This window comes from Leopardus geoffroyi, chromosome C2 (assembly GCF_018350155.1).
Source record: "Leopardus geoffroyi isolate Oge1 chromosome C2, O.geoffroyi_Oge1_pat1.0, whole genome shotgun sequence".
NCBI classification, from domain to species: domain Eukaryota; kingdom Metazoa; phylum Chordata; class Mammalia; order Carnivora; family Felidae; genus Leopardus; species Leopardus geoffroyi.
The window spans coordinates 106,887,379-106,904,007 of NC_059333.1; the positions used below are offsets into that span (position 1 = coordinate 106,887,379).

General features: G+C 38.1%; 1 protein-coding gene across 1 annotated transcript in view; it reads right to left on the reverse strand.

The window, feature by feature from the left end:
- The window catches only part of LOC123611328 (serine/Arginine-related protein 53), a 250,972-nt gene that overhangs the window by 134,641 nt on the left and 99,702 nt on the right, over positions 1–16,629 (reverse strand). The window contains exon 4 of the mRNA XM_045503151.1: positions 1,829–2,002. Coding sequence (XP_045359107.1) covers positions 1,829–2,002 — 174 coding nt within the window. The remainder of the gene's footprint in view (positions 1–1,828; positions 2,003–16,629) is intronic.

A 16,629-nucleotide genomic window follows, 5' to 3' on the forward strand; every position in this document is an offset into this window, starting at 1 on the left:
CATGACCTGAGCTGCAGTTGGATGCTTAACTGACTGAGCCACCCAGGCACCCTGACACCTCTTGCTTTGACCTTGCTCATTACCTTTGTTGAGATTTAAAAAATAATGATGAATACAACATTATTACCTTGTAGATCTATCATCCAGAATTCAGTCCTTTGAACATAATGAACACTGAGTCTAACCTGTAAAGCTAGCTGACCCAGATCTTCAAGATTGATGTTAACCATATGAGAATCTTTCCTGAAAGCACCCAACCTCCCTTTTTTATCCATTAACTCAATTTTCTTACCTTTAACACCCCCAAAATAATGCTTTACGTAATTTCAATTTTGTACAACTGTATAATTATTCTGGTGAGGTGGAAAGCAAAAATTTAATGAGTAGTAAAAATCATATTCAGTCTTCTCATAGCCATGTACTATCTACAGTGTAAACCAAAAGGAAAACAAAAAAAGAACAAGGAGCAAAGCAGTTCCTTGACTGACATAATTTATTCATCCTCAGTCAGTATCTTCCAGTCTTAGAAACCTATTCTGTGTCCTCCACATCTATCATCCTCCTGACTCTCTCCTTTTACCAACAGATTTCTCCCACATCCTCTCTGATCTTAATTACACTCTACCACTTCAGCTAACACAGCCTTCCTAGCCTTATGGCCAGATATCCAACCCTATCTCCTCTCCTATAATATTCAACAACCCTTAAAACTAGAAAAAGACAGAAGTTAGAATTTTGCAGGAGCACAACTGGTCTATGTGCATTCATGGTTGTGAGGTGATCAGGAAAAAGAAAGTCACATAATAATGTTATCCTCTTCCAAAATCCACCACAAATTTATCATTTCAAGGAATCTGGCAGGTTTAAATAATATCACTAAATCTGAAAATAAGAAATTAACAGACAACTGTGAAAAAGGATGAGATGAGTTCCACATTCTTTAATAAACTTAATTCCTCACAGAATCAAGATCTCAAGGAACTACATTCAAGACCCTGAAAAGTTCTTTAACACTGAAAACTGATCCATAAAGAAAAACATTTTTGTACTCAAGTATCACAGTGAATATACATGGGGCGTAGAAAGACTCACAAAGGGGGATAAATTCCAAGATGTTCTACTTTATATAATGAAAGACCCCAATGTCAGTTTTGAATAAAATAAGAAACTAAAATTTATACTATCAACCAAGATTTTCTTTCATTTTAAGATCTTCTAATAAATAGTTATGAATGGATTCTAACCTCCAAATGTACAAAGCTAGAATAACTGGTTAGTACCAACTCTGGAAAAAATAAATTCTGGACCTCACACACATACACTCATTCTAATAAACACACACCTTAACAGTGACCAAGTCCCATTCTACATTGAAAGAGGCCTAACCAATAGTAACATGGTTATTAACATGGTTCTTTCCCTTTGTTTTACCTTTACCCTTTTCTCCTAACAGCTTTACAATAAATTAATAGACATTTTTAATCATGAGCTAGTCTTTAAATTTTAAATTCATATTCATGATAAGGAAATTGAATATAGAACTCTCCTAAAGAATTATGTAAATTTTCGTTTATTGACATACTAAGCTTTGATAGTGCCATTTATTTTGTGCTTCTAAAGCTTGTTATGTAAGTATTAAATGAAAAAAGGAATACAAAGGAAGAACAGTAAAAATCTGAGATAACCATTTTGATTTTATCCTTTCTTCTTTATCTACAGTATTCTTCTATTTTATCCTTCTAAGAAAAACCTCAGAGAATGAAACTTCAGTTTGAATATTGCCATGGAATCACTGAGTCATCACTGCTTAAGATTTACTTCAACTTACCCACGTTTGATGTTGTGTAATTCCTTGTCCTTGCATTTATCCTTCTCTTTTTCTCTTTTCTCCTTATCTCTGCCTTTACGTCTTTCTCTATCCCGAGACCGACTACGAGTTCTTCGGTGACTGGACCTTTCACTGCTTCGACTATGAGAACGTGGACGAGGTCTTGACCTAGACCTATAATAAGTAGAGTTTATTACATTCATTTAGATTATATTTTACATTATAAAATACAAATACTCTTTAAAACTATCTGAAAGAAAAGGATTTAGTTTTAGCTATGGATTTAGTAACTAACAGTGTGAAGTAAGCATCTGTATAGGATTCTTTATGAATAAGTACACTCAATTAAAATGACATGAGGAAGGGGTGTCTGGGTGGTTTGGTCAGTTAAGCAGGTTAAAGCATCTGATTCTTGATTTTGGCTCAGGACACAATTTCATAGCTCGTGGGATGGAGCCCCATGCTGATAGCACTGAGCCTGCTTAGGATTCTCTCTCACTGCTGTTGTTTAACATAGTGTTCGAAGTGCTAGCATCAGCAATCGACAACAAAAGGAAATCAAAGGCATCAAAATTGGCAAAAATGAAGTTAAGTTTTGACTTTTTGCAGATGACGTGATATTATACATAAAAAACCCGAAAGACTCCACCGAAAGTCTGCTAGAACTGATACATGAATTCAGCAAAGTCGCAGGATACAAAATCAATATACAGAAATCAGTTGCATTCTTATACACTAATAATGAAGCAACAGAAAGACAAATAAAGAACCTGATCCCATTCACAACTGCACCAAGAATCATAAAATACCTAGGGAATAAACCTAACCAAAGATGTAAAACATCTGTATGCTGAAAACTATAGAAAGCTTATGAAGGAAACTGAAAAAGATATAAAGAAATGGAAAAACATTCTGTGCTCATGGATTGGAAGAATAAATATTATTAAAATGTCAGTACTACCAAAGCAATCTACACATTCAGTGCAATTCCAATCAAAATTGCACCAGCATTCTTCTCGAAGCTGGCACAAGAAATCCTAAAATTTGTATGGAACCACAAAAGACCCCGAATAGCCAAAGTAATAGTGAAGAAGACCAAAGCGGGAGGCATCACAATCCCAGACTTTAGCCTCTACTACAAAGCTGTAATCATCAAGACAGCATGGTATTGGCACAAAGACAGACACATAGACCAATGGAATAGAATAGAGACTCCAGAATTGGACCCATAAAAGTATGGCCAACTAATCTTTGACAAAGCAGGAAAGAATATCCAATGGAAAAAAGAGTCTCTTTAACAAATGGTGCTGGGAGAACTGGACAGCAACATGCAGAAGAATGAAACTAGACCACTTTCTTACATCATTCACAAAAATAAACTCAAAATGGATAAAGGATCTGAATGTGAGACAGGAAACCATCAAAACCCTAGAGGAGAATGCAAGAAAAAACCTCTCTGACCTCAGCCGCAGCAAATTCTTACTTGACACATCCCCAAAGGCAAGGGAATTAAAAGCAAAAATGAACTATTGGGACCTCGTGAAGATAAAAAGCTTCTACACTGCAAAGGAAACAATCAACAAAACTAAAAGGCAAACGACAGAATGGGAAAAGATATTTGCAAATGACATATCAGACAAAGGGCTAGTATCCAAAATCTATAAAGAACTCACCAAACTCCACACCCAAAAAACAAATAATCCAGTGAAGAAATGGGCAGAAGACATGAATAGACACTTCTCTAAAGAAGACATCCAGATGACCAACAGACACATGAAAAGATGCTCAATGTCACTCCTCACCAGGGAAATACAAATCAAAACCTCACGCCAGTCAGAGTGGCTAAAATGAACAAATCAGGAGACTATAGATAGATGCTGGCGAGGATGTGGAGAAACGGGAACCCTCTTGCACTGTTGGTGGGAATGCAAACTGGTGCAGCCGCTCTGGAAAACAGTGTGGAGGTTCCTCAAAAAAATTAAAAGTAGACCTACCCTGTGACCCAGCAGTAGCACTGCTAGGAATTTACCCAAAGGATACAGGAGTGCTGATGCATAGCATTGGACCCCAATGTTTATAGCAGCACTTTCAACAATAGCCAAATTATGGAAAGAACCTAAATGTCCATCAACTGACGAATGGATAAAGAAATTGTGGTTTATATACACAATGGAATACTACATGGCAATGAGAAAGAATGAAATATGGCCTTTGTAGCAACGTGGATGGAACTGGAGAGTGTTATACTAAGTGAAATGAGTCATACAGAGAAAGACAGATACCATATGTTTTCATTCTTATGTGGATCCTGAGAAACTTAACAGAAGACCACGGGGGAGGGGAAGGGAAAAAAAAAAGGTTAGAGAGGGAGGGAGCCAAAACATAAGAGACTCTTAAAAACTGAGAACAAACTGAGGGTTGATGGGGGGTGCCCATGTAGGGCAGCTAAAACTCCAATAGAAAACTTTAGGATTTCCAGCCAGAAAGACCAATAGAAAGACTGAGGGCAACCATCGCAAAAGGAAAATGAGAGGGGAATCCTGAAAGACTGAGAGGAGGGAGCCACAAATTCTAGATGTATATACTCTACTCAAATCTTGGGTAAACCCTACATTTTGCAAATGAGGGAACAACTCCAAATAGCTAAGGGTAAAAGAACTAAAAATTTCAAATGCCCCCAGAGAGACAGGATTTTTGCAATTTTAATTCAACTAAATTTCGTGCTAAAACAAACAAGTAAACAAAAAATCAATATTTTTTGATGAATATAGCAGAATCCAGACTTTTCAAAATATGACACTCACCATGTCCAGGATAAAATTACTAGATAATATAACAAAGCATGAAAAATGTGATCCAATCTGAAGAGAAAAGATAGTCAATAGAGATTAACCCTGAGATGAGCCAAATGTTAGCAATAGCACAAGGATTTTAAAAAAGCATAACTATGCTTGCAATAAATACAGAAATCTCAGCAGGAAAACTAGAAAATGAAAAAAAAAGTAATTCTATAACTAAAATTCTATAACTAAAAAATATAATATCTGAAATTTAAATTATGCTGAATAAGATTAAAGTCTACTAATTAGTAATAACAGAGGAAAGAATCTGTATACCTGGAAATAAATCAATCAAAACTACCCAAACTAAAGAACTAAGAGGAAAAAAAAAAAAAAAAAAAGACCGTCAATAAGAAAAACAGATCCTCCAGGATCTCCATGACAATATCCAAATGTCTAACATGGTTAAACACAGAAGGAAAGAAAATAATAAAATAAAGAACAATTTATTTTTGTGGTGGCTATAATATCCCCAAGTTTAGTGAAAAACAAGTTATCAGATCCTAGAAGTTTAGTGAACCCCAAGATAAATATAGATATCATGACTATTGATGAAACCTATGAAAACCAAAAGTAAAGAGAAATCTTGAAAGTATTCAGAAAAAAAAACACATTACATACAAGAAGGAGAGCAATGATAGTCGTTACTGCTGGCTTCTCATCAGATACAGTGGAGACCAGAAGACAGTAGAACAAAGTTCTTAGTTAACATAGTGAAAGAAAACAACATTCAAATCAGAATTTCATATTTAGCAACAACATGCCTCAAAAACTAAAAGTAAAATACAGACATTTTTGAGGTAACGGGAAGAATAAACCTAATCATCAATAGTAGATCTGTACTACAGTAACTTCTAAAATAAGTTCTTTGGGATGAAAAGAGTGATGACAGATGAAAACCTGGGATCTTTAGGAAGGAATGAAGACCATTGGAAATGGTAAATATATGGGGAAATATAAAAAACCACTTCTTTTATTTAAAATACATATATGTGCTTAAAGTAAAAATATACAATGTTTCACTGTAGAGTTTATAATGAAAGTAGATAGAATACATATCATCTCTATAAAAAAAACTATGCAGGAAGAGGAGGGAAGATGGCGGCATAGGAGGACGCTGGGCTTACCGCGCGTCCTGCTGATCACTTAGATTCCACCTACACCTGCCTAAATAACCCAGAAAACCGCCAGAGGATTAGCAGAACGGAGTCTCCTGGAGCCAAGAGCAGACGAGAGGCCCACGGAAGAGGGTAGGAAGGGCGGCGAGGCGGTGCGCGCTCCACGGACTGGTGGGAGGGAGCCGGGGCGGAGGGGCGGCTCGCTGGCCAAGCAGAGCTCCCGAGTCTGGCTGGCAAAAGCGGAGGGGCCTGACTGACTGTGTTCCGACAGCAAGCGCGACTTAGCATCTGGGAGGTCATAAGTTAACAGCTCTGCTCGGAAAGCGGGAAGGCTGGAGGACAAAGGGAGGGAGAGCTGCTGAGCCCCCGGACGACAGAGCTCAGTTTGGTGGGGAACAAAGGCGCTCGCCAGCGCCATCTCCCCCGCCCATCCCCCAGCCAAAATCCCAAAGAGAACCAGTTCCTGCCAGGAAACTTCCTCGCTCCGCGCAAACACCCAACTCTGTGCTTCTGCGGAGGAGCCAAACCTCCGGCAGCGGATCTGACTCCCTCCCGCTGCCACAGGGCCCCTCCTGAAGTGGATCACCTAAGGAGAAGCGAGCTAAGCCTGCCCCTCCTGCCCCTGTGCACCTTGCCTACCCACCCCAGCTAATACGCCAGATCCCCAGCATCACAAGCCTGGCAGTGTGCAAGTAGCCCAGACGGGCCACGTCACCCCACAGTGAATCCCGCCCCTAGGAGAGGGGAAGAGAAGGCACACACCAGTCTGACTGTGGCCCCAGCGGTGGGCTGGGGGCAGACATCAGGTCGGAGTGCGGCCCCGCCCACCAACTCCAGTTATACACCACAGCACAGGGGAAGTGCCCTGCAGGTCCTCACCACGCCAGGGACTATCCAAAATGACCAAGCGAAAGAATTCCCCTCAGAAGAATCTCCAGGAAATAACAACAGCTAATGAGCTGATCAAAAAGGATTTAAATAATATAACAGAAAGTGAATTTAGAATAATAGTCATAAAATTAATCGCTGGGCTTGAAAACAGTATAGAGGACAGCAGAGAATCTCTTGCTACAGAGATCAAGGGACTAAGGAACAGGCACGAGGAGCTGAAAAACGCTTTAAATGAAATGCAAAACAAAATGGAAACCACCACGGCTCGGATTCAAGAGGCAGAGGAGAGAATAGGTGAACTAGAAGATAAAGTTATGGAAAAAGAGGAAGCTGAGAAAAAGAGAGATAAAAAAATCCAGGAGTATGAGGGGAAAATTAGAGAACTAAGTGATACACTAAAAAGAAATAATATACGCATAATTGGTATCCCAGAGGAGGAAGAGAGAGGGAAAGGTGCTGAAGGGGTACTTGAAGAAATAATAGCTGAGAACTTCCCTGAACTGGGGAAAGAAAAAGGCATTGAAATCCAAGAGGCACAGAGAACTCCCTTCAGACGAAACTTGAATCGATCTTCTGCACGACATATCATAGTGAAACTGGCAAAATACAAGGATAAAGAGAAAATTCTGAAAGCAGCAAGGGGTAAACGTGCCCTCACATATAAAGGGAGACCTATAAGACTCGTGACTGATCTCTCTTTTGAAACTTGGCAGGCCAGAAAGAATTGGCACGAGATTTTCAGTGTGCTAGACAGAAAAAATACGTAGCCGAGAATCCTTTATCCAGCAAGTCTGTCATTTAGAATAGAAGGAGAGATAAAGGTCTTCCCAAACAAACAAAAACTGAAGGAATTTGTCACCACTAAACCAGCCCTACAAGAGATCCTAAGGGGGACCCTGTGAGACAAAGTACCAGAGACATCACTACAAGCATAAAACATACAGACATCACAATGACTCTAAACCCGTATCTTTCTATAATAACACTGAATGTAAATGGATTAAATGCGCCAACCAAAAGACATAGGGTATCAGAATGGATAAAAAAACAAGACCCATCTATTTGCTGTCTACAAGAGACTCATTTTAGACCTGAGGACACCTTTAGATTGAGAGTGAGGGGATGGAGAACTATGTATCATGCTACTGGAAGCCAAAAGAAAGCTGGAGTAGCCATACTTATATCAGACAAACTAGACTTTAAATTAAAGGCTGTAACAAGAGATGAAGAAGGACATTATATAATAGTTACAGGGTCTATCCATCAGGAAGAGCTAACAATTATAAATGTCTATGCGCCGAATACCGGAGCCCCCAAATATATTAAACAATTACTCATAAACATAAGCAACCTTATTGATAAGAATGTGGTAATTGCAGGGGACTTTAACACCCCACTTACAGAAATGGATAGATCATCTAGACACACGCTCAATAAAGAAACAAGGGCCCTGAATGAGACATTGGATCAGATGGACTTGACAGATATATTTAGAACTCTGCATCCCAAAGCAACAGAATATACTTTCTTCTCGAGTGCACATGGAACATTCTCGAAGATAGATCATATACTGGGTCACAAAACAGCCCTTCATAAGTTTACCAGAATTGAAATTATACCATGCATACTTTCAGACCACAATGCTATGAAGCTTGAAATCAACCACAGAAAAAAGTCTGGAAAACCTCCAAGAGCATGGAGGTTAAAGAACACCCTACTAATGAATGAGTGGGTCAACCAGGCAATTAGAGAAGAAATTAAAAAATATATGGAAACAAACGAAAATGAAAATACAACAATCCAAACGCTTTGGGACGCAGCGAAGGCAGTCCTGAGAGGAAAATACATTGCAATCCAGGCCTATCTCAAGAAACAAGAAAAATCCCAAACACAAAATCTAACAGCACACCTAAAGGAAATAGAAGCAGAACAGCAAAGGCAGCCGCAGCCTAAACCCAGCAGAAGAAGAGAAATAATAAAGATCAGAGCAGAAATAAACAATATAGAGTCTAAAAAAACTGTAGAGCAGATCAACGAAACCAAGAGTTGGTTTTTTGAAAAAATAAACAAAATTGACAAACCTCTAGCCAGGCTTCTCAAAAAGAAAAGGGAGATGACCCAAATAGATAAAATCATGAATGAAAATGGAATGATTACAACCAATCCCTCAGAGATACAAACAATTATCAGGGAATACTATGAAAAATTATATGCCAACAAATTGGACAACCTGGAAGAAATGGACAAATTCCTGAACACCCACACTCTTCCAAAACTCAATCAGGAGGAAATAGAAAGCTTGAACAGACCCATAACCAGCGAAGAAATTGAATCGGTTATCAAAAATCTCCCAACAAATAAGAGTCCAGGACCAGATGGCTTCCCAGGGGAGTTCTACCAGACGTTTAAAGCAGAGATAATACCTATCCTTCTCAAGCTATTCCAAGAAATAGAAAGGGAAGGAAAACTTCCAGACTCATTCTATGAAGCCAGTATTACTTTGATTCCTAAACCAGACAGAGACCCTGTAAAAAAAGAGAACTACCGGCCAATATCCCTGATGAATATGGATGCAAAAATTCTCAATAAGATACTAGCAAATCGAATTCAACGGCATATAAAAAGAATTATCCACCATGATCAAGTGGGATTCATTCCTGGGATGCAGGGCTGGTTCAACATTCGCAAATCAATCAACGTGATACATCACACTAACAAAAAAAAAGAGAAGAACCATATGATCCTGTCAATCGATGCAGAAAAGGCCTTTGACAAAATCCAGCACCCTTTCTTAATAAAAACCCTTGAGAGAGTCGGGATAGAAGGAACATACTTAAAGATCATAAAAGCCATTTATGAAAAGCCCACAGCTAACATCATCCTCAATGGGGAAAAACTGAGAGCTTTTTCCCTGAGATCAGGAACACGACAGGGATGCCCACTCTCACCGCTGTTGTTTAACATAGTGCTGGAAGTTCTAGCATCAGCAATCGACAACAAAAGGAAATCAAAGGCATCAAAATTGGCAAAGATGAAGTCAAGCTTTCGCTTTTTGCAGATGACATGATATTATACATGGAAAATCCGATAGACTCCACCAAAAGTCTGCTAGAATTGATACATGAATTCAGCAAAGTCGCAGGATACAAAATCAATGTACAGAAATCAGTTGCATTCTTATACACTAACAATGAAGCAACAGAAAGACAAATAAAGAAACTGATCCCATTCACAATTGCACCAAGAAGCATAAAATACCTAGGAATAAATCTAACCAAAGATGTAAAGGATCTGTATGCTGAAAACTATAGAAAGCTTATGAAGGTAATTGAAGAAGATTTAAAGAAATGGAAAGACATTCCCTGCTCATGGATTGGAAAAATAAATATTGTCAAAATGTCAATACTACCCAAAGCTATCTACACATTCAATGCAATCCCAATCAAAATTGCACCAGCATTCTTCTCGAAACTAGAACAAGCAATCCTAAAATTCATATGGAACCACAAAGGCCCCGAATAGCCAAAGGAATTTTGAAGAAGAAGACCAAAACAGGAGGCATCACAATCCCAGACTTTAGCCTCTACTACAAAGCTGTCATCATCAAGACAGCATGGTATTGGCACAAAAACAGACACATAGACCAATGGAATAGAATAGAAACCCCAGAACTAGACCCACAAACGTATGGCCAACTCATCTTTGACAAAGCAGGAAAGAACATCCAATGGAAAAAAGACAGCCTCTTTAACAAATGGTGCTGGGAGAACTGGACAGCAACATGCAGAAGGTTGAAACTAGACCACTTTCTCACACCATTCACAAAAATAAACTCAAAATGGATAAAGGACCTGAATGTGAGACAGGAAACCATCAAAACCTTAGAGGAGAAAGCAGGAAAAGACCTCTCTGACCTCAGCCGTAGCAATCTCTTACTCGACACATCCCCAAAGGCAAGGGAATTAAAAGCAAAAGTGAATTACTGGGACCTTATGAAGATAAAAAGCTTCTGCACAGCAAAGGAAACAACCAACAAAACTAAAAGGCAACCAACGGAATGGGAAAAGATATTTGCAAATGACATCTCGGACAAAGGGCTAGTATCCAAAATCTATAAAGAGCTCACCAAACTCCACACCCGAAAAACAAATAACCCAGTGAAGAAATGGGCAGAAAACATGAATAGACACTTCTCTAAAGAAGACATCCGGATGGCCAACAGGCACATGAAAAGATGTTCAGCGTCGCTCCTTATCAGGGAAATACAAATCAAAACCACACTCAGGTATCACCTCACGCCAGTCAGAGTGGCCAAAATGAACAAATCAGGAGACTATAGATGCTGGCGAGGATGTGGAGAAACGGGAACCCTCTTGCACTGTTGGTGGGAATGCAAATTGGTGCAGCCGCTCTGGAAAGCAGTGTGGAGGTTCCTCAGAAAATTAAAAATAGACCTACCCTATGACCCAGCAATAGCACTGCTGGGAATTTATCCAAGGGATACAGGAGTACTGATGCATAGGGGCACTTGTACCCCAATGTTCATAGCAGCACTCTCAACAATAGCCAAATTATGGAAAGAGCCTAAATGTCCATCAACTGATGAATGGATAAAGAAATTGTGGTTTACATACACAATGGAATACTACGTGGCAATGAGAAAAAATGAAATATGGCCTTTTGTAGCAACGTGGATGGAACTGGAGAGTGTGATGCTAAGTGAAATAAGCCATACAGAGAAAGACAGATACCAAATGGTTTCACTCTTAGGTGGATCCTGAGAAACTTAACAGGAACCCATGGGGGAGGGGGAGGAAAAAAGAAAAAAAAAAAAAAAAAGAGGTTAGAGTGGGAGAGAGCCAAAGCATAAGAGACTGTTAAAAACTGAGAACAAACTGAGGGTTGATGGGGGGTGGGAGGGAGGAGAGGGTGGGTGATGGGTATGGAGGAGGGCACCTTCTGGGATGAGCACTGGGTGTTGTATGGAAACCAATTTGACAATAAATTTCATATATTAAAAAAAAAAAAAAAAAAAAACTATGCAGCAGGTAAATGGAGACCTGAGGTTTCTACATTTTGCATGAATGGTGAAATAGTAACTCTAAGTACACTGAAATGGTAAGGGCATCTATATAATCCTTCGAACAATCACTTAAAGAAATAAAAGAAGAAATGTAAATATGTACAGCTAAAAAGCCAAAATATGAGCTAAATAAGAATTCATTTTTTTTAAATGCTTATTTACTTATTTTGAGAGCAGAGAAAGGGGAGAGAGCCAGAAAGAAAGAATCTCAAGCAGGCTCCACAATCAGCATGGACCCAACATGGGACTCAATCTCATGACCCTGGGATCACAACCAGGAGATCACAACCTGAGTGCCAATATGGAGTCCAACACTTAACTGACCAAGCCCCCAGGTGTCCCTAAACAAGAATTCTTAAAAATATTCATTATTCTAAAAGGAGGCTGGAAAAGAAGTACAAAGAAACAAAAATCAGAGGGGCAAACATAAAATAAATATATATTATATGAATATAAAATACATAAAATACATAAAAACATACATATAAAATACATAAAATAGAGATATATCAGATAGTAGACTTAATATATCAAATATATCAATATCAAATATGTATACCAAATATATCAATAAATACCTTAAATACTAATAAATACTTTAAATAAAAAGAGATTGTCCAAATGAATAAAAAAGCATCACACAACTACATGCTGTCTACAAGATGTTTACTTTAAATATACAGATACAGGTTCAAAGTAAATGGCTAAAAACAGATATAGAGCAAAACCTTGGATTGCAAATAAGTTGTTCTGTGAGTGTTCCACAAGATAAGCAAACACTTCTAATAAATTTTAACTTGATAAACAAGCAATGTCTTGCAACACAAGTAGTATGTGACACCCAAAGTCACGTGATCACAACTGAGTCAATGGTGGTTCTCTCTCTCTCTCTCTCTCTCTGCAGGGTTGTGTGTGATCGTCTCCCATGCTCAGATGCTTGGTCTCAGGCCACAGTGTTTGGCAGAAACCAGCGATTTTTCAGAACATTGGAACGTGCCCACAACTGGCACTAGGGTATTTTTTGTCACTTCAAAGCACCTATGGACAGTCCTTTGCTTTTCTGTACAAGAGTAAGCTTAGGAAGGCTTTACTACATTCTAGGTCAGGCTGCCTGCAGATACAGACCCTTTCCTCTGCTGCCTTATTGCCAGTTACATTAAATACAGTATGTGACAAGAGTTTACTGTACTGTAGTCAACATCTGTGCCAGCATATACAATGGCTCCCATGCAGAAAGGGTAAAAAGAAAGGTTGAATGCGTTGAAGGAGAAGATGATTATAGTGGAAGTGAGGAAGAAACACATCAAGAAGTACAAAAGAGGTATGCGAGTGGCCAAAATTGCAAGATTTTATAAGAAGTGCACGTCTGCATCTTGTCTGCAGAGGAGGAGGAGAAGGTGGAGGAATCCGTCACTTCAAACGAGATTAAAGTGATGTGTAAAATTTGGGAAACAGTACAAAATTTTGTAGAAAAGCATGACCTGAATAAGGCTGTAGCAGTGCGAGTAATGAATCTGTTTAACAACAATGCAACATCACATTTCCGCGAAATCCTCAAAAGGAGGAAAAAGCAAGTGTCACTGGATAGGTTTCTTGTTAAAGCGCCATGAAAAGAAAAGATTCCATTGAGCCAATATATAGCAGTGATAGTGGAAGTCATCCTACACAATAATCCTCCTCTCTCATCTCCTTCATACCAGCCACGAAGATTTTCAAAAGTAAATGCAGGTTAATTTGTTTATTTTTCTTTATATTTTGTATTTTCTCTTTATTTTGTATTATATTACAGTATTATAATCAGTTTTATACGAATATTTGTGGGTTGTGGAACAAATCATCTGTTTCCTTTTTCTTACGGGGAACTTCGCTTTGATATACAAGTGCTTTGGATTACAAGTATGTTTCCAGAATTATGGACACAAACCAAGGTTTTATTGTATCATGCAAACAGTAAGCACAGAAAAGCTGAAATGAATATGTTAATATCAGATAAACTTGAGAAACTAAAAGTATCACCAAAAAAAGAAAAGAAAAGGATACTTCCTGATTATAGGATCAATTCATAAATAGAAACCATACAAAATATGTTTATCCAACCACAACAGATCTGGAGTTTAATAACAATAAAACATCTAGAAAAAAATAGACATTAAATACTCTTCTAAATAATTCATTGATCAAGTAAGAAATCACAAGAAAAATTAGAAAATATTTTTAACTGAATGACAATGAAAATACAACATAGGAGAATTTGTAAGATGAGTTAAAGCAATATTTAGAGGGAAACTTACAGTTTTAAGCGCTTATATTAGAAAAGAAGAAAGGTCTAAAATCAAATACCTAAGGTTTCATCTTAAGAAGCCAGAAAAAGAAGAGGAAAGTAAGTTCAAAGTAGGTAGAAGGAAGGAAACATTAAATAATGAGGAAAAATCAATAGAATAGGAAGCAATAAAGAAAAATAGCCAAAATCTGGTTCTCTGAGAATGTCAATATATTTGGTAAATCCCTAGCTAGACTAAGGGGAAAGAGAAGAGAGCAAATACAAATTATTTCCTCCAAATAATGTGGATGATAGAGAGACTGCATAAATTAGTCCTGAGTATTTAGGACCTATGTAAGTCTTGAAGACAATTACATGGATTTCAGTAGTGGTAATGTCTTACCTCTTTCATCCCTAATTGGTTTACTCACTGAATGAAAAGCGGTATTATCCGAATACGGTCACAAACTTTTTTTAATATGTGATTTTGAGAAGTTACAATATTTATTGCTAGGGATGTCAACATGGGTTATTATCCTAATTTACAAAAATAAAATTTCTATCTCTTTAAGTTTAATTACTCCCTCTCTTAATTTTGACATGACTTTTTTTCCACATAAAGTTTTTTTTTTTTTAAGTTTATTTATATTTTGAGAGAGAGAGAGAGGGTATGCACCTTCAGGGGATGGGCAGAGACAGAGGGAAGAAGAGGGAGAGACAAAGAGAATTCCAAGATCACAAGCAGGCTTCACACAGTCAGCACGGAGCCCAATGCAGGCCTCTAACTCATCAACTGTGAGATGGTGACCTGAGCCAAGGCGGGACACTTAACCAAATGAGCCATACAAGTGCCCTTCGACATGTTTTAATTTATCCTCATAATTTATTTCCCCCACAAAAGTTAGTTTATTCATTTCTAATTAAATCTTCTATTATATGTGAATATATACAAATTTTAACATATTCTTCTAAAATTTTGAACAATAATCATATATAATTTAAAGTTTTCTATTAAAAGAAAGTTATGATAATAAAAATGGAGGGAGGCCTTTTTTGTGACAGCCTCAATCACTATACATATACATTCCGCGTATATACACATAGAGTATATTATTTTAATTTGGTTCTACATCTTTCAGGAACAAAATATGATTCTTGCAATTACTTTTCACTCAACTAATAAAAATGTGGAGCAAGAAAAATAAGTGAGTTAACATGAGTTTAAACTCTAACAACAAAACTAAGAGTTCTCTTTTTAAATGAATCTTTAATATAAGCCCATTTCTTACTGGTTTGCCCTTTTGTCAGAATACACAGCTTGACAAAAATGTGCAACCATTCACAGATTACAAATGAGGTATATTTGGATGAAATCATGTTTTTTCACTGTATCTTATAAAAATAGATGTATCTGTCATTAAGATATTCAAACTTCTATAAGTATTAAGTTAAAAAATAAAGGATTCCTTACATAGTAGTGTCCTCGAACAAGTTATTTCCTCTGAGGGCATCTGTTTCCTTATCTACAAAAGGGGGATAATAACTACTTTCAGGGTTACCTAACTGAATTGTGAGATCGCAGACAAGTGATGTGAGAGCAGGCAGGCAATTAGAAAGATGTAACTGAGGGATGTGCTAATCTGAACAAAGGAGTAAAATCTGAATCAGAAGCATATTAAGTATGCTTCCCTCATACTAAAGCTAAACCAGTAAAGAGCAGCATTCTGATTTTGACAGATCTTTAAAATCTTAAAGCTGGCTGGGGCACCTGGGTGGCTCAGTTGGTTAAGCGTCCGACTTCAGCTCAGGTCATGATCCACAGTTCGTGGGTTTGAGCCCCGCGTCTGGCTCTGTGCTGACAGTTCAGAGCCTAGAGCCTGCTTTGGATTCTGTGTCTCCCTCTCTCTCTGCGCACTCCCCCCCCCGCCCCCGGCTCACACTATGTCTCTTTCTCTCTCTCAAAAATAAATAAACGTTAAAAAAATAAAATAAAATCTTAAAGCTGGCTGGGGCGCCTGGGTGGCGCGGTCGGTTAAGCGTCCGACTTCAGCCAGGTCACGATCTCGCGGTCCGTGAGTTCGAGCCCCGCGTCAGGCTCTGGGCTGACGCTCAGAGCCTGGAGCCTGTTTCCGATTCTGTGTCTCCCTCTCTCTCTGCCCCTCCCCCGTTCATTCTCTGTCTCTCTCTCTGTCCCAAAAATAAATAAAACGTTGAAAAAAAAAAAAAAAATCTTAAAGCTGGAATAAGGATTAATCAAGTTTCAATATATTTCTTTTATAAAGGAATGTAAAGAATAACAATCTTGGCCAATAACCCATATCTTCACAGAAAACCCACAGCAGCCAAATACACGATCTTCACAGATTTGCTATTAATAGAAAAACCATACCACCTATCATACAAACTTTTGAAGGATAAAAGGGTGATTTTTAATAGTCAAGACAGGCACTATAACATTAAGACAACATGTCTAAGTTGGTACTGTCCCAGAGAAACCAGAAAGCATGATCACTCTATCACCATCACAGCAAAGCTAGATACCACAATTAGAAGCCTTCCATATCAATTACTATCTGCCCACCCTCCCCATAGCACCTACTTTCCCAATC